Raw genomic sequence first — 17,745 nt, forward strand, 5'->3', positions numbered from 1 at the left:
TTAATGCCACATTTTGGTGCTCAATTGAGCATTTGGATGCTGAAGTGCCTATTTTAGCACCAAAATGTGGGAAGTGTTCACCTGTTTTAAAAGTGACCTGGCCTGCAAGGGAAGACAATTTGGGTTTGTGTATCAGGCATATCAAGTTTTTTCTTTCCTGTTTCCTGGAAGTCTTTGTTAGAAGAGTCTACAAAATGTATTTGAGGCTTTCTTAGCCCTTAATTGAGGACGAGATGTTGAATCTTTAATAAAGACAGCTTGTCTTCCTGTTGCTCATATAGCTTTTGAGTCAAATAGATATGAACAGAAATAAAAATGGCTTCCCCTCTCAGTAGAGATTCACTTCCTTGGGGTCAGATCATAATGTTAGGCTGAGCTTTGTTCAGTGCAGGGCCTAATGGTAGGGAGAAGAGAGGGATATAGGGGCTATATGCCAACTTTGCATTCCACTGTTCTCTGGCACAAGTTATACAGCCAGAGATCACCCCATCATGCTCGTGATCAGAAGCTATGAAGGGTGTTAACCAGTGGAATCCCCAGCTGGTCACTTAGGAGATGTCTGTGCTGCAAAATAAAATAAAATAAAAAATATATATCTTTATATCTGGTGGCAGAGAGTCTCAGAGCCTGGGTCTTCAGACTCAGGCTCACAGAGCTCGTGCTACGGTGCTAAAAACAGCAATGTAGTTGTTGTCGCTTGGGCTCTGAAAGTCACTCACCTCCCCCAGGTTTCCGACCCTAATATCCAGCCTGAGTGGCAACATGTACACTGCTGTTTTTAGCGCCATAGTGTGAGCCCAAGTCTGTAGACCCGGGCTCTAAGACTCACTGCTGCGGGTTGGTTGAATTTTGCAATGTACATGTACTCTGAGGCCAAATTTAAGGCTGGCCTATTAAAATTGAGGAAATGGCCCAGACTATCTGATCTCATAAACCTAATAGTTCTTCAGTCATTTATAGAATCATCCAGGAAAAAGAGGATAGACAAAGTGTGAATTCCTTTGATTGTTTTTTTGTTTTAACAGAGGAAAAACTTTTTAAACTTCCTCCCTCCAACATGCACGCACCTTTGGAGGTCATCTTTATAAAGAAGATCTGTAATATAAAGAGGCAAAACAGGGCCAAACTCCAGTGGTGGGGGTGTTTTTTTGGGTTTGCAGGTCACCTTTAAACACCCAAGTTTGAAAACTGGGTTTGCTTGTCCTCTTTAGCATGCTCTATATATTTGACTAATGCTATATTAGCAAGAGTCCATTGAACCATTCTAAACTCTTGTTTCAGATTCCTATTAGCTTGTCAACTATAGGCTTCGTTCCTCTTTACGGTGGAGATCAGACACACAAAGTTCTTGCTTTATTTGCACCTGAGGACTCGCTCACAGGTTTCATTTTAAAATTCTAATCTAAATGTTGTAGCATTTTGCTTTTGTGGCAAATACATGTAACCAATCCTTTACTCATTCCATGCTACCTTGCAATAACTAATTACCTTTTCCAGCTTGAATGCAGTGTCCATACCTCCACTTTCAGATTGTTGTTAATTTCTGTTGTAGATTCTTATCCACATCTCAATAAGTGTGAAATTACTATGCCAATCGGAGTGGAACCAGCTAGATTAAATTTGGAAGATGTGTAACAAAAAGGAAAGACAGTGCCTTCCTGATTTAATGTGCATAATAATTAAATGCACCATGTACTTTCTCTTGAATTTTCTCCTCTCTGGCTTTTTTGATACCCAGCTATCCTCCCCAGTCCATCCAAAATGAGGCTACTAAATTTATCTTCCTCTTCTGTCAAGCAGTAGAGTCCCTCTGCTGATCTACCTACCACTTCAAGCCCCTTTTAGTCTACCTGACAGCTGACATCTCTTATTGCATTTACTTTCCAGTCCTCCACTGTGCCAGTCTCAATGCTATGCTTGTCTCCTTCTCCCAATTCTGTCTCTGAATTTGCCCATGCCACCCAAGTACAGAATGTCTACCTCATGCTGATCACCATCCTACCACCCTCTCCACATTCATCTCCCTTGTTGAGATTTACTTTTTCTGTGATGCCCACAACTGAACCAACATTTAAAAAAAAACAAAAACTCCACTGTTGTTAACTCCTCTGGGTCCCGAGCATATCCTGTCTCTTCGGTTACTGTCCTTTTAAATCATCATCTCTTCAGAGCAGGGAGTGTCTTTGTTTTGTGGCTGTACAGCACTGAGCACATTGTTTTTGCTGAAGAAAATAACTGCATTAATGTGCTTCTTACTACAGCTTAAAAGACGTCTATTATAACTTGGTAACTATAGCTGTATAATAACTTTAGTGAATATCTTAAGTTTTAACATGTCACGATCACTAACTTTTTATATCCATCTTTTTCCTTTCAAGCTGTAGCCTTGTATCTTGCTGACCAATGGTGGGCCATCAATGATATTGTGAGAACATCTGTCCCTTCTAGAGAAGGGCTTCAGCAGGTAAGGAGTTCCAGCATTTATATCTTAACAGTTTTTAATCTTGTAAGGACCACTTCATGTAAATTTAATGGGGATAGTTAATTATCTGATATGTATTGTACATTTTGATTTGATTTGGAAATTAATCTAATGGTGCAAATAAATAGGTAGGCCATCTTGCGTAGTGGGAGCATCAGCAGAGATTGAGGAGCTGGGGCTCTTTTCACATCTTAGTTTTCCATTTAACTGACCTCTTCAAAACAACATTGCTCTTATGCAGCACTCTCATGTGAAAGATACTTTGCTTCTAATGGTTTAAGGGCTACCTTCTCAGACTCGTGCTGTCTGGGCCCCTGGCAATTAGGCACCTCATGGGAGTTGTGCATTGTACTACTGGAGAAGCTTGCCGGCTTCACCCCCCCCCTTTCTTTTTTTTTTCCTCTTTAAGTTTGTTGTCAATTGTTAGAGTACCTTTCTGAGGGAGAAGGTTGGGGATGAGTTAAGTGAAATACAGGGATGGTGGCCTGCAGTTTTGGTATGGGGTTTGAGTAAGTCCAGATAAAGGACATGCCCTACTGTCATAATTAAGGCTAAGTTTTAGTCATGGGTATTTTTAGTAAAGGTCATGGACAGGTCACAGGCAGTAAACAAAAATTCATGGCCTGTGACCTGTCTATGACTTGTACTATATACCCCTGACTAAATCTTGGGAGGTGGCCTGGGGTATGCTGCAGGTGCTGGGGTGGGGAGTTTTGGAGGGACTGGCATGGTCCCTACCTGGCTCTGCGGCTCCCTGGAAGTGATGACATCCCACTCCCTCAGCTCCTAGGCAGAGGCGTGGCCAGGCAGCTCTGCACTCTGCCTCTGTCCATAGCGCTGGCTTCGCAGCTCCCATTGGCCGAGAACTGCAGCCAATGGGAGCTGCAGGGGTGGTGCCTGCAGGTGGAGGCAGTGTGCAGAGCTGTCTGGCTGTGCCTCCACTTAGGAGCTGAGCGCCACTTCTTGGGAGGCCTCCCCCCAACCCCGTAAGTGCTGCCCAGAGCCCTCACCCCCTCCTGCTCCCCAGCCCTGAGCCCCCTCCCACACCTAAACTCCTGCTGCGGGGAGGCAGTGGCCTGAGACTGCCCCAGCAGCGGCCAGTGCAACTGGCGCAGGGGCTTCCCGAGCTGCTCAGTCGGCCCCCGGGTCAGCCATACTGGCCACTGCAGAAGTCATGGAGGTCCCGTAAAGTCACGGAATCCGTGACCTCTGTGACAAACTCGCAGCCTTAATTACCATTCATCATCAGGCTTGTATAACTTTTGTTAAACCATAGCTAATGCCTATGTCTTCTGAAGCATATTAGACTCTAATTTTGCAGCAGGGAGTCTAGAATATTTCAGCATTGCCACCACAAACTTTTTCCTCTTTTTGCCCCCATGTCCAGTAGAATCAATGCAGTATTGTTGTTCACTGCATTCATCTTCTCCTGTCTGTGCTTGTTAAGTGTTACATTTCCATATCAGAGACCGTTCCAAACTGGAGTTTAATAAAACTTTGCTGCTGCAACCAGTGCTATCGCCTTTGACCCCTTCAGCAGATCTTCAGTCCTTAATGGGAGAGGGGCAGTGCACAGGTAAATCTTACTCTGACGTTTCTGTGTGACTGCTATACCTCTACATCCAACAATGATGGAGACGTATGTTATATGGGCCTTCCCAGAAGATCTGAGCGCATGTTCTTTGTAGCACTCCAAAACTCCTGCTAGCCTGGGAAGACTAAGACTAATTGACACTGTGCTCTCGTATTTGGCGAATGTTTCTTAAAATCCAAAAATACTGTGTTCATTTAAATTTTAAAAAACAAAAATAAATCATCAGAACATGTTTTTAATATGAAGGTGTGCAATGCATTTTATCTAATCTCTGATTTTATGCACTGCCTGTCACCATGGCATCTGAGCTCTTCTCACCGCTCAAAAAACGTTAGGCCTGATCTTTCAGAAGTGTTGATCATTCGCAGCTCCTGCTGACATCAACTAGAGTTGTGGATAGTTAGCACCTCGGAAAATAAGCCCCCTAATGTCTAAGCTTCAACTAAATTGATGTTGGCCTTTTAACTGTTAACTGTTGCACATTTAAATGTACTTATGTGTTTCCATAGGTGAAGACTCTTGGAGAGAGGGTGGTTCTGTATGTTTTGAATCGAATTATTTATCGCAAACAAGAAATAGAGCGAAATGAGATCCCCTTCCTTTGTCATAGCAGCAATGACTATGCTAAGATTCTGTGGAAAAAAGGAGAGGCCATTGGGTTCTATTCTGTTAAACCTGCAGGTAAAAACATTTAAGTATTTTTTTAATAAAGCAATGGAAACCCAAACTCTTTTATCAGAACTTTTAAGCTGCACTAATGTGTGTGATTGATACATGAACCTTTTCTTGAATTCTTAGAACAGACAAGGTTTGGGTAAAATTTTCAAAAGTGACTTTAGGTGCTGAAATCACTTATGCTTTTTTTTTTTTAAAAAAATTTTGTCCATAGTCTTTTTAGTAGCCATTATGCCCAGGACTCCAGGTTTCAAAATTTTTGCTTTCTGCACACACTCCTTCTCAGTCAGCAATGACCATCAACACTGCCTTCACTGTCACAGTGAAACCCATATCGTGGCAAGGTGCAGTATCTGCTGCTTATTCCTCAGTTGTACCCAAGAAGGGTGTGAACTTCGTCTTAAGAAGTACCTAAAGGAAAAGGCCTTGAGGCTGCAGTAATACCTAGGCCAGGGGGACCTCTCCCATACTTCAGCTTGACTCAATAAGGTGTGTGTCTCATGCCACGGGGTCCGACTCAGGAGCGAGGGAGTCTACCCCCACAAATCTCTTGGCGGGGTCTTGTCAGGAGGACAGGGAGTGTTTTTATAAATATAAGGCTAAATCCTCCTCCAAATCCACTTAGAAGAAGTCGAATAGAGCCCTGCTTAAATTGAGCAAGTCTTCTAGTTCAATCCATGAGAATTTACAATGTCCTAAGTTTCAGGGGCATGACAAGAAAGCCCACAAATCTAGGGCTCTGTTGGTACCAGACCACAATTTGGCAACAATAGTGTCTACAGTACCATCCATTGTCAGTTGGTCTGGAAGCATGGCTTCAAACAGTGTGCTCACCAAATCAGCCATGAACACACTAGTAGCTGTTCCCACCAAATTAATATAATTTTGGCTATGGTGGAAGACTCCATGCCAAGAATGCATAGGCATGCGATTCCTTTCCTCCTCACTGGACAGGATGATCATTACAGATACCTCTGTGATGGGTTTGGTCACAGAGACCCCCTTGGGATTGTCACCTGATGTGCTGAAACTACCTATGAACCCATTTTCCCTGCCAGCTTGGGACTCCAGAACCCTGTCTTGTTGAGCCAGACTCTCTGCTCCAACACAGAGGCTGGGGCTGAACCATGTCCCCAAAACTGCAGGCTTTAACTGAAAACGACTCAAAGCAGGTACTCCTACCTTCCGCACCCAGCTCCCAATGGGATCCGAACCCAAATGAATCCATTTTACTCTGTATAAAGCTCATACAGGGTAAACTCATAAATTGTCCACCCTCTATAACACTAATAGAGAGAGATGCACAGCTGTTTGCTCCCCCAAGTATTAATTACTTACTCTGGGTTAATTGATAAGCAAAAGTGATTTTATTAAATATAAAAAGTAGGATTTAAGTGGGTCTAAATAATAACAGACAGAACAAAGTAAGTTACCAAGCAAAATAAAACAAAACGTGCAAGTGTAAGCCTAATACAGTAGGAAACTGAATACAGGTAAATCTCACCCTCAGAGGTGTCCCAATAAGCTTCTTTCACAGACTAGACTCCTTCCTAGTCTGGGCCCAGTCCTTTTCAGACCAACGTCGTGGTTTATGGCTTGTGTCCAGCAATCACTCACACCCCCTTAGTTACAGTCCTTTGTCCCAGTTTCTTTCAGGCATCTCTTTGGGGTGGAGAGGTCATCTCTTGAGCCAGCTGAAGACAAAATGGAGAGGTTTCCAGGGCCTTTTATATTCTCTCTCTTGTGGGCGGAAACCCCTTTGTTCTTCTGTGAAAAATCACAGCAACAAGATGGAGTTTGTAGCCACCTGGGCAAGTCACATGTCCATGAATGATTCCGTATTTTACAGGCCGGCGCCATTGTTTACATGTTAGTTTGAACATTCCCAGGAAAACTCCGATGTGGATTGGCATCTCCCAAAGTCCATTGTCAGTTAAGTGTTTCTTCATTGGGCACTTACTGAGAATAGTCCTTTCTCAAGAAGCTGACCAAATGCTTCACTGATGCTACTTAGAATCAAATACATTGAGATACAAGTACATAGCCAATATTCATAACTTCAAATACAAAAATGATACACACATACAGACAGCATAATCATAACCAGCAAATTACAGCCTTTCCATAGGCACCTTACTTGACCTATTTTCTACAAGATTTGGTGCAACTATAGAACCTTGGTTGTCACAATAATCTATATGCTCACAGTTCATGTCAATAACGTCACAACATCCTTGTTAGATTAGGCAGCTCATATTGGCAACCACACAGCACAAAGCACTCGATATCTCAAGAGTCCAAACAGAAATCTCCCAAGCTGTCTGCCACTGTAGCAGAAAGTATTCGGGGTCAAGCTATAACCTCTCAAAGAATCTTGAAATATATCTCAGGCAGTATTTTGTTCTCTCTCCCTCTCACTCATGGGGTGAGGGTTCATTCCACAAGAGCACAAGTGATGTCTGTGGCATCGCTTTAAGAAGAACCTCTACATGATATTTGCAGTGGCGTTCCATCAACACATTTGCGAGGCGTTATGTTTAGTACAAGACTCCTCTGCCGATACATCCTTTGGAATGGCAGTCCTTGCTTCTGCTCTGCCATCTGTATCCTTGCACCCTCCTCCTACTTGAGTACTGTTTGCAGTCACCCACATTGGAATACATATAGGGACCAGTACTCAAAGAGGAAGTTACTTACCTTTGTAACTAGAGGTCCTTCATGATATTTGGTCCTGATGTGTATTCCACTACCCGCCTTCCTTCCCCGCTGCTTCGAATCATCTTTTGATTCGTGGCAGAGAAGGAACTGAAGAGGCAATCGGTCTGCCCCACTCCAGTCTCTTCGGTTGGAGAAATGAGGAGAGTGAAGGTGCATGCCAGACCGACAGGCACTGCTTTCAGAATTCTCCAGCTCTGGGTGCATGGAGCACATGCGTACCTCACAGTGGAATACAGATAGGGACCACATGCCTTGAAGAACCTCCAGTTACAAAGGTAATTAGCTGCTTCTTATATCCCCATAACTCAAGAGGCAGAAATTTTGTCCTGTGTTCTACCCTTTGAATACTGAATATGTACAGTAGTGCTGCATAAAGACACACATGTGGGTCATAGGGGACGATATTTTGCACAGTTTAATATATTAATCTGGTGAGGGTGAAATTCACCCAGATTGTGGAAGTTACAAACATTAATGCTGTATTGTGCACATTTAGGGTCTGATCCTGCAATTCTTGTGTGCAGAACTCCAGTTGATCTCAGGGTGGCTGCAGGGTCAGGTGTCATTATTGGTGTTCCTTATTTGTGTGTATTGTGCTAATGCCTAGGACCCCAGTCACAGACCATGACTCCATTGTGCTAGGTGCTGTACAAATACAGAACAAAATGATTGGTCCAAGGGGCTTACAATTTAAGTAGCATGTTTCTATGTCATTAACTTTGCTTTATAGATAGTTCTCTCATTTTTTCTCACTGCTTAAATATACATTGTAAGTTCTCTATGATTGTTTCAGAACTCGATTTCATTTTTCAACTTTTGCTGAATTAAATCTAACTTAATTGTAAATAATTTGTTGATCACACTGACAGCCCTCCTCAAATAATAGAATATCTAATTTTGGGCCAAAGTGGTATGATCTGACATCCTAACTTTATCCTAGTAGAAGGTTTTTGGATTAATGTCAGGGAAATTTGTGGTGAATTGCAACTATTGTACAGCTAAGTGCACCAGAAGGGTTTTATGCCTTCCTCTGAAGCATCTGGCCTTGTCCACTGTCAGAAACATGATATTGGGCCAGATGGGCCATTGATCTGTTCCAGAATGGCAATTCCTGTGGGGAGGGTAATTGGCAGATGGCATATCTTTGTTCTGTTTATCAATATTGTGCCTTTGTGAACATATCTATGAAACTGCTCAGGTCCTAATAGAGCAGTTTTCAAGCTAAAAGTTAAGCCAACACAATGATCACAAAAATGACTTCTGGGTTGAAATGTTAATACTTTATTCTAGTTTCTGTACAACTGATTTTATTAGATTCTGAGTGATGGAGGAGTGTTTATAACAAATATTTGTTCCATATACATTGTGGCAATTAGATCATGCATTAGATGGGGGCTAATTTAGCTACAACGAGTCAGGAAAAAGATCTTGGAGTCATCGTGGATAGTTCTCTGAAGATGTCCACGCAGTGTGCAGAGGTGGTCAAAAAAGCAAACAGGATGTTAGGAATCATTAAAAAGGGGATAGAGAATAAGACTGAGAATATATTTTTGCCCTTATATAAATCCATGGTACACCCACACCTCGAATACTGTGTACAGATGTGGTCTCCTCACCTCAAAAAAGATATTCTAGCACTAGAAAAGGTTCAGAAAAGGGCAACTAAAATGATTAGGGGTTTGGAGAGGGTCCCATACGAGGAAAGATTAAAGAGGCTAGGACTCTTCAGCTTGGAAAAGAGGAGACTAAGGGGGGATATGATAGAGGTATATAAAATCATGAGTGATGTTGAGGAAGTGGATAAGGAAAAGTTATTTACTTATTCCCATAATACAAGAACTAGGGGTCACTAAATGAAATTAATAGGCAGCAGGTTTAAAACAAATAAAAGGAAGTTGTTCTTCACGCAGCGCACAGTCAACTTGTGGAACTCCTTACCTGAGGAGGTTGTGAAGGCTAGGACTATAACAGTGTTTAAAAGAGAACTGGATAAATTCATGGTGGCTAAGTCCATAAATAGCTATTAGCCAGGATGGGTAAGAATGGTGTCCCTAGCCTCTGTTCGTCAGAGGATGGAGATGGATGGCAGAAGAGAGATCACTTGATCATTGCCTGTTAGGTTCACTCCCTCTGGGGCACCTGGCATTGGCCACTGTCGGTAGACAGATACTGGGCTGGATAGACCTTTGGTCTGACCCGGTACGGCCATTCTTATGTTCTTATGCAACTACACTTACTTTTCCTGTTGTTCTACCATTTACTAATCCTGAGCTAATAAACATCCAAACTATTTGAATATGAAATACTGTTATACTTCAAGGTTGTTTTTTTTCTCTTTCTGTGGCGATAGACTGAGATGTAGTCCAGTGGTCAGACCACAGGTCTGGGACTTACTCCTGTTTTTCTGATTTCATCTCTGATGTGGACTCACTGTGTAACCTTAAATAACTTAATCTCTCTTGACTGAGTTTTTCTTGCTTTGCAAATAACAATAGCAACTGACCTCACAAAAGTATTGTGAGGACTAATTAATGTCTGTGATGAGTGCTATATATGAAATTTGTGTTATTATTTTACTTGGATTGTAAACTCTTTAGGGTGGGGACAATCTTTTCTTTGTGTGCACAGGGCCTAGCACCATGGAGTTCCAATCCTGCCTTGGGACCAGTATTTACCACTGTAATACAAATCCAGAAAAATAACATTTATTACTCTGATACCAGTGAGTTCATGGTTACCTTTCAAGAATTTTTCAATACTAAAATTGCTTTGTTGTGTCACAGTGCACCTGTTCTTAATTATAATTATGTGTAATCCATGCTATGCTATGAATGGAAAAATCCCTTCTTACAAAATTTTGCCTTGACTTCAGCATTATTGATGTTCCATAAAAAAATTGGGGGGGTTGATGATTTGTGTTTCAGTTCTTAAATGAGAGCTGACTTCCATACTTATGGGTTTGTTTTTAAACATTTTTTTAATGTATGTAAAACCAATATATTTGAATTGAGCCTTTTGGCTTTTTCTTCCATCTTTTCACTTCATTCTCTTTTGCAGATTTCCTCAAGAAATAACTCAGCAGGATTCCAAAGTGTGCCTTTGCCCCCACTCCCTTCTCCTCTGTAGCCTTCCATTCTTTATCGTGTAGCAGTAGGCCACTATACCAGACAAGCTTTCTTACGTTGTGTTGCCTGCTGTAAAGCTGCAAAAATACAAAGTTGGCCCAACGAGCCAGTGAGTGGCTGAATGTGGCTTCTGTGTGTACAGTACATCTATTATCATCAGGATACAGTAAAAGCCAAGCCACTATATGTTGATCTAAAACTATGACAAATCAATGATGAAATACTGATGTATGGTTTTTCCATGATTTCAGGAAGCGTATGTAGCTCCTATCTTACCCAAAGCTATCAACTTCCAGTGCTGGACACAATGTTTGTGAGAAAGAGACATCGTGGGAAAGATTTTGGGTTAATGATGTTGGAGGATTTTGTGGATTCCTTTACTGAAGACACACTTGGTCTTCGCTACCCACTGTCATCTTTCATATATACAGGTAAACTCTGTAATTTTTTTCCTGTCCTATCCACTCTGGCTTTCTTTGAATTTCCAAATAAATACTCCCATCTCAGTTCAGCATGGAAGGAAGAGATTAAATTTCTTAACATGACAAACTTTAAATAAATATAAAATATGCTGGTATTCAATGAACCTTAAAAAGTCAGATGGAGAATGTGCATGCTGCTTTATTTTCTTGTAATCCTTGAATTTCTATTGGTTAATATTATATCTACGGCTGTCAATTGCAGTTAACTCATGCGATTAACCCCAAAAAATTAATCACGATTAATCACGGTTAAAAGGTAATAAAGGTAATAATTGGAGATATACCAATCTCCTAGAACTGGAAGGGACCTCAAAAGGTCATCAAGTCCAGCCCCCTGCCTTCACTAGCAGGACCAATTTTTGCCCCAGATCCCTAAGTGGCCTCCTCAAGGATTGAACTCACAATCCTGGGTTTAGCAGGCCAATGCTCAAACCACTGAGCTATCCCTCCCCCATTTTCAGAAAATAGATGGGCTTTTTATTTATTTATTAAATATTTTGGATGTTTTTCTACATTTTCATATAGTATTCTGTGTTGTAATTGAAATCAAAGTGTATATTATTTATTACAAATATTTGCACTGTAAAAATGATAAAAAATTGTATTTTGCAATTTACCTCATACAAGTACTGTAGTGCAATCTTGTTGTCTGAAAATACAATTTACAAATGTAGATTTTTTTTTTGTTACATAAAACTGCACTCAAAAACAAAACAATGTTAAAATTTCAGAGCCTGGAAGTCCACTCAGTCCTACTTCTTGTTCAGCCAGTCGCTCAGACAAACAAGTTTGTTTACATTCACGAGAGATAATGCTGCCCACTTCTTATTTACAATGTCACCAGAAAGTGAGAACAGGTGTTCATATGGCACTTTTGTAGCCGGCATTGGAAGGTATTTACGTACCAGATATGCTGAACATTTGTATGCTCCTTCATACTGCAGCCACCATTCCAGAGGACATGCATCTATGCTGATGACGCTCATTAAAAAAATAATGCGTTAATTACATTTGTGACAGAACTCCTTGGGGGAGAATTATATGTCTCCTGTTCCATTTTACTTGCATTCTGCCACATATTTCATATTTCTGTGGGCACCAGAAAAATCCTGCTCTCTCTGGAATTGCAGATATACTTGGCTGAAAGTGCTCTGCCCAAAATAAGTCCATAATGCTTTTCCCTTTTAGTTTTAAAAGTAACAGAGGTTAGTTTATTTTAATTGTAACATTAATTAGTATTAAATAAGGGGAAGGGGGAGGTTTGCTGTCTCTCACGTGCTGGCTTGTTGAGATCTCGCCACAGAGGTGAACAAGAATCCAAACTGGTGAAATAACTGAAGTGTTCATAAGTGAGATACAAATATTTACAAGCTCTGAGGGCAAATGTTACCCAGAATGTATGTGGAGTAGGGAGAGAGGGTCGCTAGTTCCTGAGGCTGTGGTATGTCCCAAAGCCAAAATATGAGGGCAGTTTAATAACATGTGGAGGCTCTTCCTGCACTCCCACGATGAAGCATACTGGCTGTGGGAGTCCTCATGGGTTCCTGTCTACTCTCTACTGCCAGGGGCAATTTCCAGATATGGTGTAGGAGCCAGAACACACACTCTGTCTCCTGTCCCCTCCCTTACCTGCAGGGATGAGCCATTAGGAGAGGGCCAGTCTTCAGGGAATGCACCAGAAATAGTAGCTGATCACTTTGAGGAGGAGAACAAACACCAATAGGGATGGTGACAAGTGACGCCAGCTCTCCTCACCTATTGCTGGTAACAATGCCCTCTCAGCTTTTGGTTAATGCTAGTAAGGCTCGAAGTGGGAGTGATGGGGATCATATAAATGGATAGTTGCTAGCATCCTTTTTCTCTAGATGTGGGGGATACCTGCTGTGGTGTGCTTCCTTCCCAATGCGTGCTATGGTCGAGTTGTGTGGAAGGTGATGTCTGGTTTGAGTCAGATGAAATATTCACCAATAGGATTTTAAGAGGAGAGGGGAGAGGGAAATGCCAAAGGTTAATGGTGAGTGCGTTGTAATAAACAGTGCTAAAGACAATTCCTCTGCATTCCCACAAAGTACTTTACATTGGTGCTATTGGGAACATCAGTTGGTAGAATCTGTTGGCTGCATGCGCTATTCATGAGCATATCCCTGATATGTAGACAACTTTAAATCCATGTTTGGTTTAAAATTCTCTAGAAACAAATAACCTTGTAACTTGCACATAAACTGACAGGTAATATTATAAATTAGGATTCATTTTTGAAAGTTGGGATTCAAGGATATTTTTTATTGAAGAAATTTTTCCTTGCACCTTGTAGACACAAACTGGCATAATAAGTACAGTAACTCCTCGCTTAACGTCGTCCCGGTTAACATTGTTATGTTGCTGATCAATTAGAGAACATGCTTGTTTAAAGTTGCGCAGTGCTCCCGTATAACGTTGTTTGGCAGCTGCCTGCTTTGTCTACTGTTTGCAGAAAGAGCAGCCTGTTGGAGCTAGCTGGTGGGGGCTTGGAACCAGGGTGGACCAGGAGCCCCCCATCAACTCCCCTAAGTTCCCAGTGCAGCAGCTGCCCAGCAGGCCCTCTGCCTTGGATCTGCTCCCGGGAGTCTCCTGCTTGCTGTGCGGGCGGGTGGGAGGGGAAGGGGAGGGAAGAGGGGTGTTAGTGTCAGGGTGTTCCCCTCCCCCTGCACCCCATCTCCACAGAATGGGGAGACATGACACAACAGGGCTCAGGATGGAAGGAGCTTGCTGCTGTCTCAACTTGCTGATCTACTTAAAAAGGCAGAGTATTTAGAGTGGGGTCAGTGTACTTAAAGGGGAAATGTGCGTCTCTCTCACACACACACACACACACACACACACACATACACACACACACACACACACACACACACACACACGGTGTGTGTCTATCTCTTGCTGCTGTGCTGTCTCCTCCCTCCATTTGTGCTGCTTTGTAGAGTGTGAGGCTACATTAACAACAATGTGTTAACCCTTGAGGGCTCAGCCGAGTGTCAATTCATTGTTTAGCAGTAAGGCATTCCCTGGGAAATATCCCAGCCTCTAACTCCACCACCAATCACATTACTGTGTACAGTATTAAATTGTTTGTTTAAAACTTATAGTTAGTGTGTGTGTGTGTGTTGTGACAAAGTTCCTCCTCTACCTTGGTGAGTCCTGCACTTATTGGCAGATTTTGCTCACCTCAGTGATCTTCTCCACGGTCTGGGTCAACTTCTTCTGTGTCTGATCAGGAGTTGGGAGGTTTGGGGGGAACCCGGGCCCACTCTCTACTCTGGGTTCCAGCCCAGGACCCTGTGGATTGCAGCTGTCTATAGTGCTTCCTGTAACAGCTGCATGACAGCTACAACTCCCTGGGCTACTTCCCCATGGCCTCCTTCAAACACTTTCTTTATCCTCACCACAGGACCTTCCTCCTGGTGTCTGATAACGCTTGTACTCCTCAGTCCTCCAGCAGCACACCCTCTCACTCTCAGCTCTTTGCGCCTCTTGCTCCCAGCTCCTCACACACACTTCCTCTCCTCTGGCTCCCTGCCCCCACCTGCGCCTGACTGGAGTGAGCTCCTTTTTAAACCCAGGTGCCCTGATTAGCCTGCCTTGATTGGCTGCAGGTGATCTAATCAGCCTGTCTGCCTTAATTGGTTCTAGCAAGTTCCTGATTACTCTAGTGCAGCCCCTGCTCTGGTCACTCAGGGAACAGAAAACTACTCATCCAGTGACCAGTATATTTGCCCTCTACCAGACTCCTGTACCCCACTGGTTTGGGTTTGTCACAGTATATATAATTAGTCTTTTGTCTGGCAAAAAAAATTTCCCTGGAACCTAAGACATTAATTCTTTATGGGAAAATTGGATTTGCTTAACAGCATTTTGTTTAAAGTAGCATTTTTCAGGAACATAACTACAACGTTAAGCAAGGAGTTACTGTAACTATTTTGTAATACCCAAAAATGCTGCTTAGAAGACAGGAAAAAACCCCTGCAGTCCCTGCCCCCTTAACCTTACAATCTAAATTTAAGACATAGTACAATGATGGAAGATGATAAATAAGAGGATGGGACTGAGTTCTGGATGGATGAGGATTACAGAAATGCTATCATATAGTTACTCAGGTTAGACATGTGCACATCTTGGTGGCTAAGTTCCTTTTTGTTTGTGATGTATTATAAGTATGATAAAGTAGAAGGTCAGATTATAATTGACTCAATAGGATAGTGTTTGAATAAATTCTTAAGCTGAGTTACAGATGTGCATACTGTGTGGTGTGGTTTTGTTTTATTTATATTTCTTCAGCTTGTAAGCAGTATTTTGAAAAGTACCCAGGGGATCATGATCTTCTATGGGAAGTTGAAGGAGCAGGACACTGGTTCCAGAGAACACCTATTACCAGTGTATTGCAAAGAGAAACACTCAAACCTACAGGTAAGAATTCTTTGGAAAGAAGGCCAGAAAACTATTGAAACTTGAAAAATAAAGTTACATTGTACAGTGTCTACAATAACTTTTGTAGACAGTCCCCATTGTGAACAATCCCCACAGAAGTAATTGGAAAGACACCAGCTAACTTCATTATTTAAATTGTATCTGCACTTTTTTTCTGTTGAATTTTTCTAAGCGCAGGAGCCTCTCAAAAAGAAAACAACAGTTCCCAGACTGAGGAGTGTTTTCTGCTGTCTGCCATGGAATCTGAAACGGGAAGCGAACAAAGCACAGAGATTGAAACACAGCTAAGGGTAGGTACACACACACTGTTCTCTTTATATATAAAAGCCAGGAGATTTTACAGAATTGTATAATTTATATATTCATATTCTTCTGGTTTCCTTAATTACTTGTTCTGTAAAATCTTTTACTGAAGAGAAAGAGATGGGTCTCCATATAGGAAGTTATATATTTTTTAACAATCCATTTTTTAAACTTCTAACTAGAGAGCAATGATACTGGATAAACTTTTGGGGGAAAATATAGATGATTCCTAGGAAATTGATTATAAAATCCATGAATTTAATAAAAGTGTGTCTCTTCCTTGTTCATTACTCCTGCTTTATCCTCCATTTTCCCGTGCTTCTCTCCCTCAGTAAGTCCTTTTAGGAATCCAGCTTGAACTTCTAGTATCTCTTCAGTGTTCTCTGGGCCTGAGAGCCTGGACTATATCTTTGGATGGTTTTCCAAAAAAAAAAAAAAAAAAGTCTATCAAAACCCATGACTTTTTATCAGATTACCATTGAAGACATAGTTGTGGCTTCAATGAGAAAGCCAGAAACATACTTACTGTGAAATTTTGTTGTAGTTGAACTAAATTGACATGGGTGTCGGGAGCTATGAAAGACACATGCTTTTGTTACACTTGGGTTAATGTTACCTTTTTCAGCGAAGCAGGACCAGCTTGTTGCTTAGACATTACAAATTCACCTAGTGTTAATGGAATACTAGGATGCATCTTGTACTATCATTTTTTTTTTTCAACCAGTGCTCTCTTTGTATGCTGTAGGGTATGAGATGGCCTTAGTAGTGTCTATTAACTTGCACTGGCAGATTGTTATAGGTTTGGGGGAGGAGGGTATTTCAATTGATTTCCTCCCCGACCCTGCAGTCTTGGGATGTGTGAGTATTCAGACTATGACACTTAGCACTGTAGACACAAACAGTGCAAAGGCTGCATTTCTCTGGCATCAGATGAAAGCATCAAATGTATCAGTCTAAGAAGATAGTGTCCATGAAATTGCATAATCGCATTGTAGATGAACATGTTGTAAAGTGTACAGCCTGCATTCAGATTTATTCTGTTCTCCCGCAGAAGGACTGCGAGTCTCTTTGTGCATATTTGAAACTTCATCCAAATTTCATCCGCATATAGATATGCAATTGAATATTTTTGTTCGTTGACTATTATGCAGCTGTTAAGAGATGGAAAATTCTGCAAGATAAAGCTGCTTGCATACAGTGAATACTGATGAATGTTAATGAGGTATTAATTTGCATTGTACAAACCAGTCAAAATGCACTTGGGAGTAAACTTTAATTATGCAAGACTGGTGCCTTAGGCACAAAACCTAGCTACTGAAATCTAAACTTTGTATTCAAAGTAAAATGTAACTGTCTAGCATGGTTGAGAAGGTTACCTCCCAAAGGTAAACTGAATGCAAACAGATATAGTGTTTTCTTTTTGAGTTTGTAAACAAGCCTGAAGCAATAACTCTGAGCGCTGTCATTCATAACAGTAAGTTTTTTAACTCCGAAACTTGATTATGATTATTTAAATGTCATCTCCACTGGTAATCATTTTAGCAGAAACAACGGATTAATGCACTTTTACATAAGGTTGTTGGATGGAGCCTATGGGGGAAGGAGCAGGGGACATTTAGTTGCTGTTAAGGCTTGCTGTGGTGGTGAATTAGGAATTCAAGCCCTACCAAATGAGTCAAGTCACCTGTGCCCCTGCCCAAAAGTTGGAGGGGAAAAAATAAATGCATCTAGGGTGACCAGATGTTAAGGGGAAAATATCGGGACCGTCGCAGGGGGTGGTTTTAAAAAATTTTTTTTTACACTCATCCATCTGGGAGTTCGGCGGCAATTCGGTGGAGAGCCCTTCAGTTGCGGACGGTCTTCGGTGGTATTTTGGCGGTGGGTAATAAACCTTGCTGCCAA

General features: G+C 41.7%; 1 protein-coding gene across 3 annotated transcripts in view; it reads left to right on the forward strand.

Moving 5' to 3' along the window:
- Positions 1-17,745, forward strand: part of FAM169A (family with sequence similarity 169 member A) — a 56,683-nt gene that overhangs the window by 29,152 nt on the left and 9,786 nt on the right. For all 3 annotated transcript variants that reach the window (XM_045021779.1, XM_045021778.1, XM_045021780.1), the window contains exons 3-8: positions 1,282-1,381; positions 2,379-2,464; positions 4,586-4,757; positions 10,846-11,025; positions 15,391-15,519; positions 15,718-15,830. In XM_045021779.1, coding sequence (XP_044877714.1) covers positions 1,282-1,381; positions 2,379-2,464; positions 4,586-4,757; positions 10,846-11,025; positions 15,391-15,519; positions 15,718-15,830 — 780 coding nt within the window. The remainder of the gene's footprint in view (positions 1-1,281; positions 1,382-2,378; positions 2,465-4,585; positions 4,758-10,845; positions 11,026-15,390; positions 15,520-15,717; positions 15,831-17,745) is intronic.

This window comes from Mauremys mutica, chromosome 6 (genome assembly GCF_020497125.1).
Source record: "Mauremys mutica isolate MM-2020 ecotype Southern chromosome 6, ASM2049712v1, whole genome shotgun sequence".
Classification (NCBI taxonomy): domain Eukaryota; kingdom Metazoa; phylum Chordata; order Testudines; family Geoemydidae; genus Mauremys; species Mauremys mutica.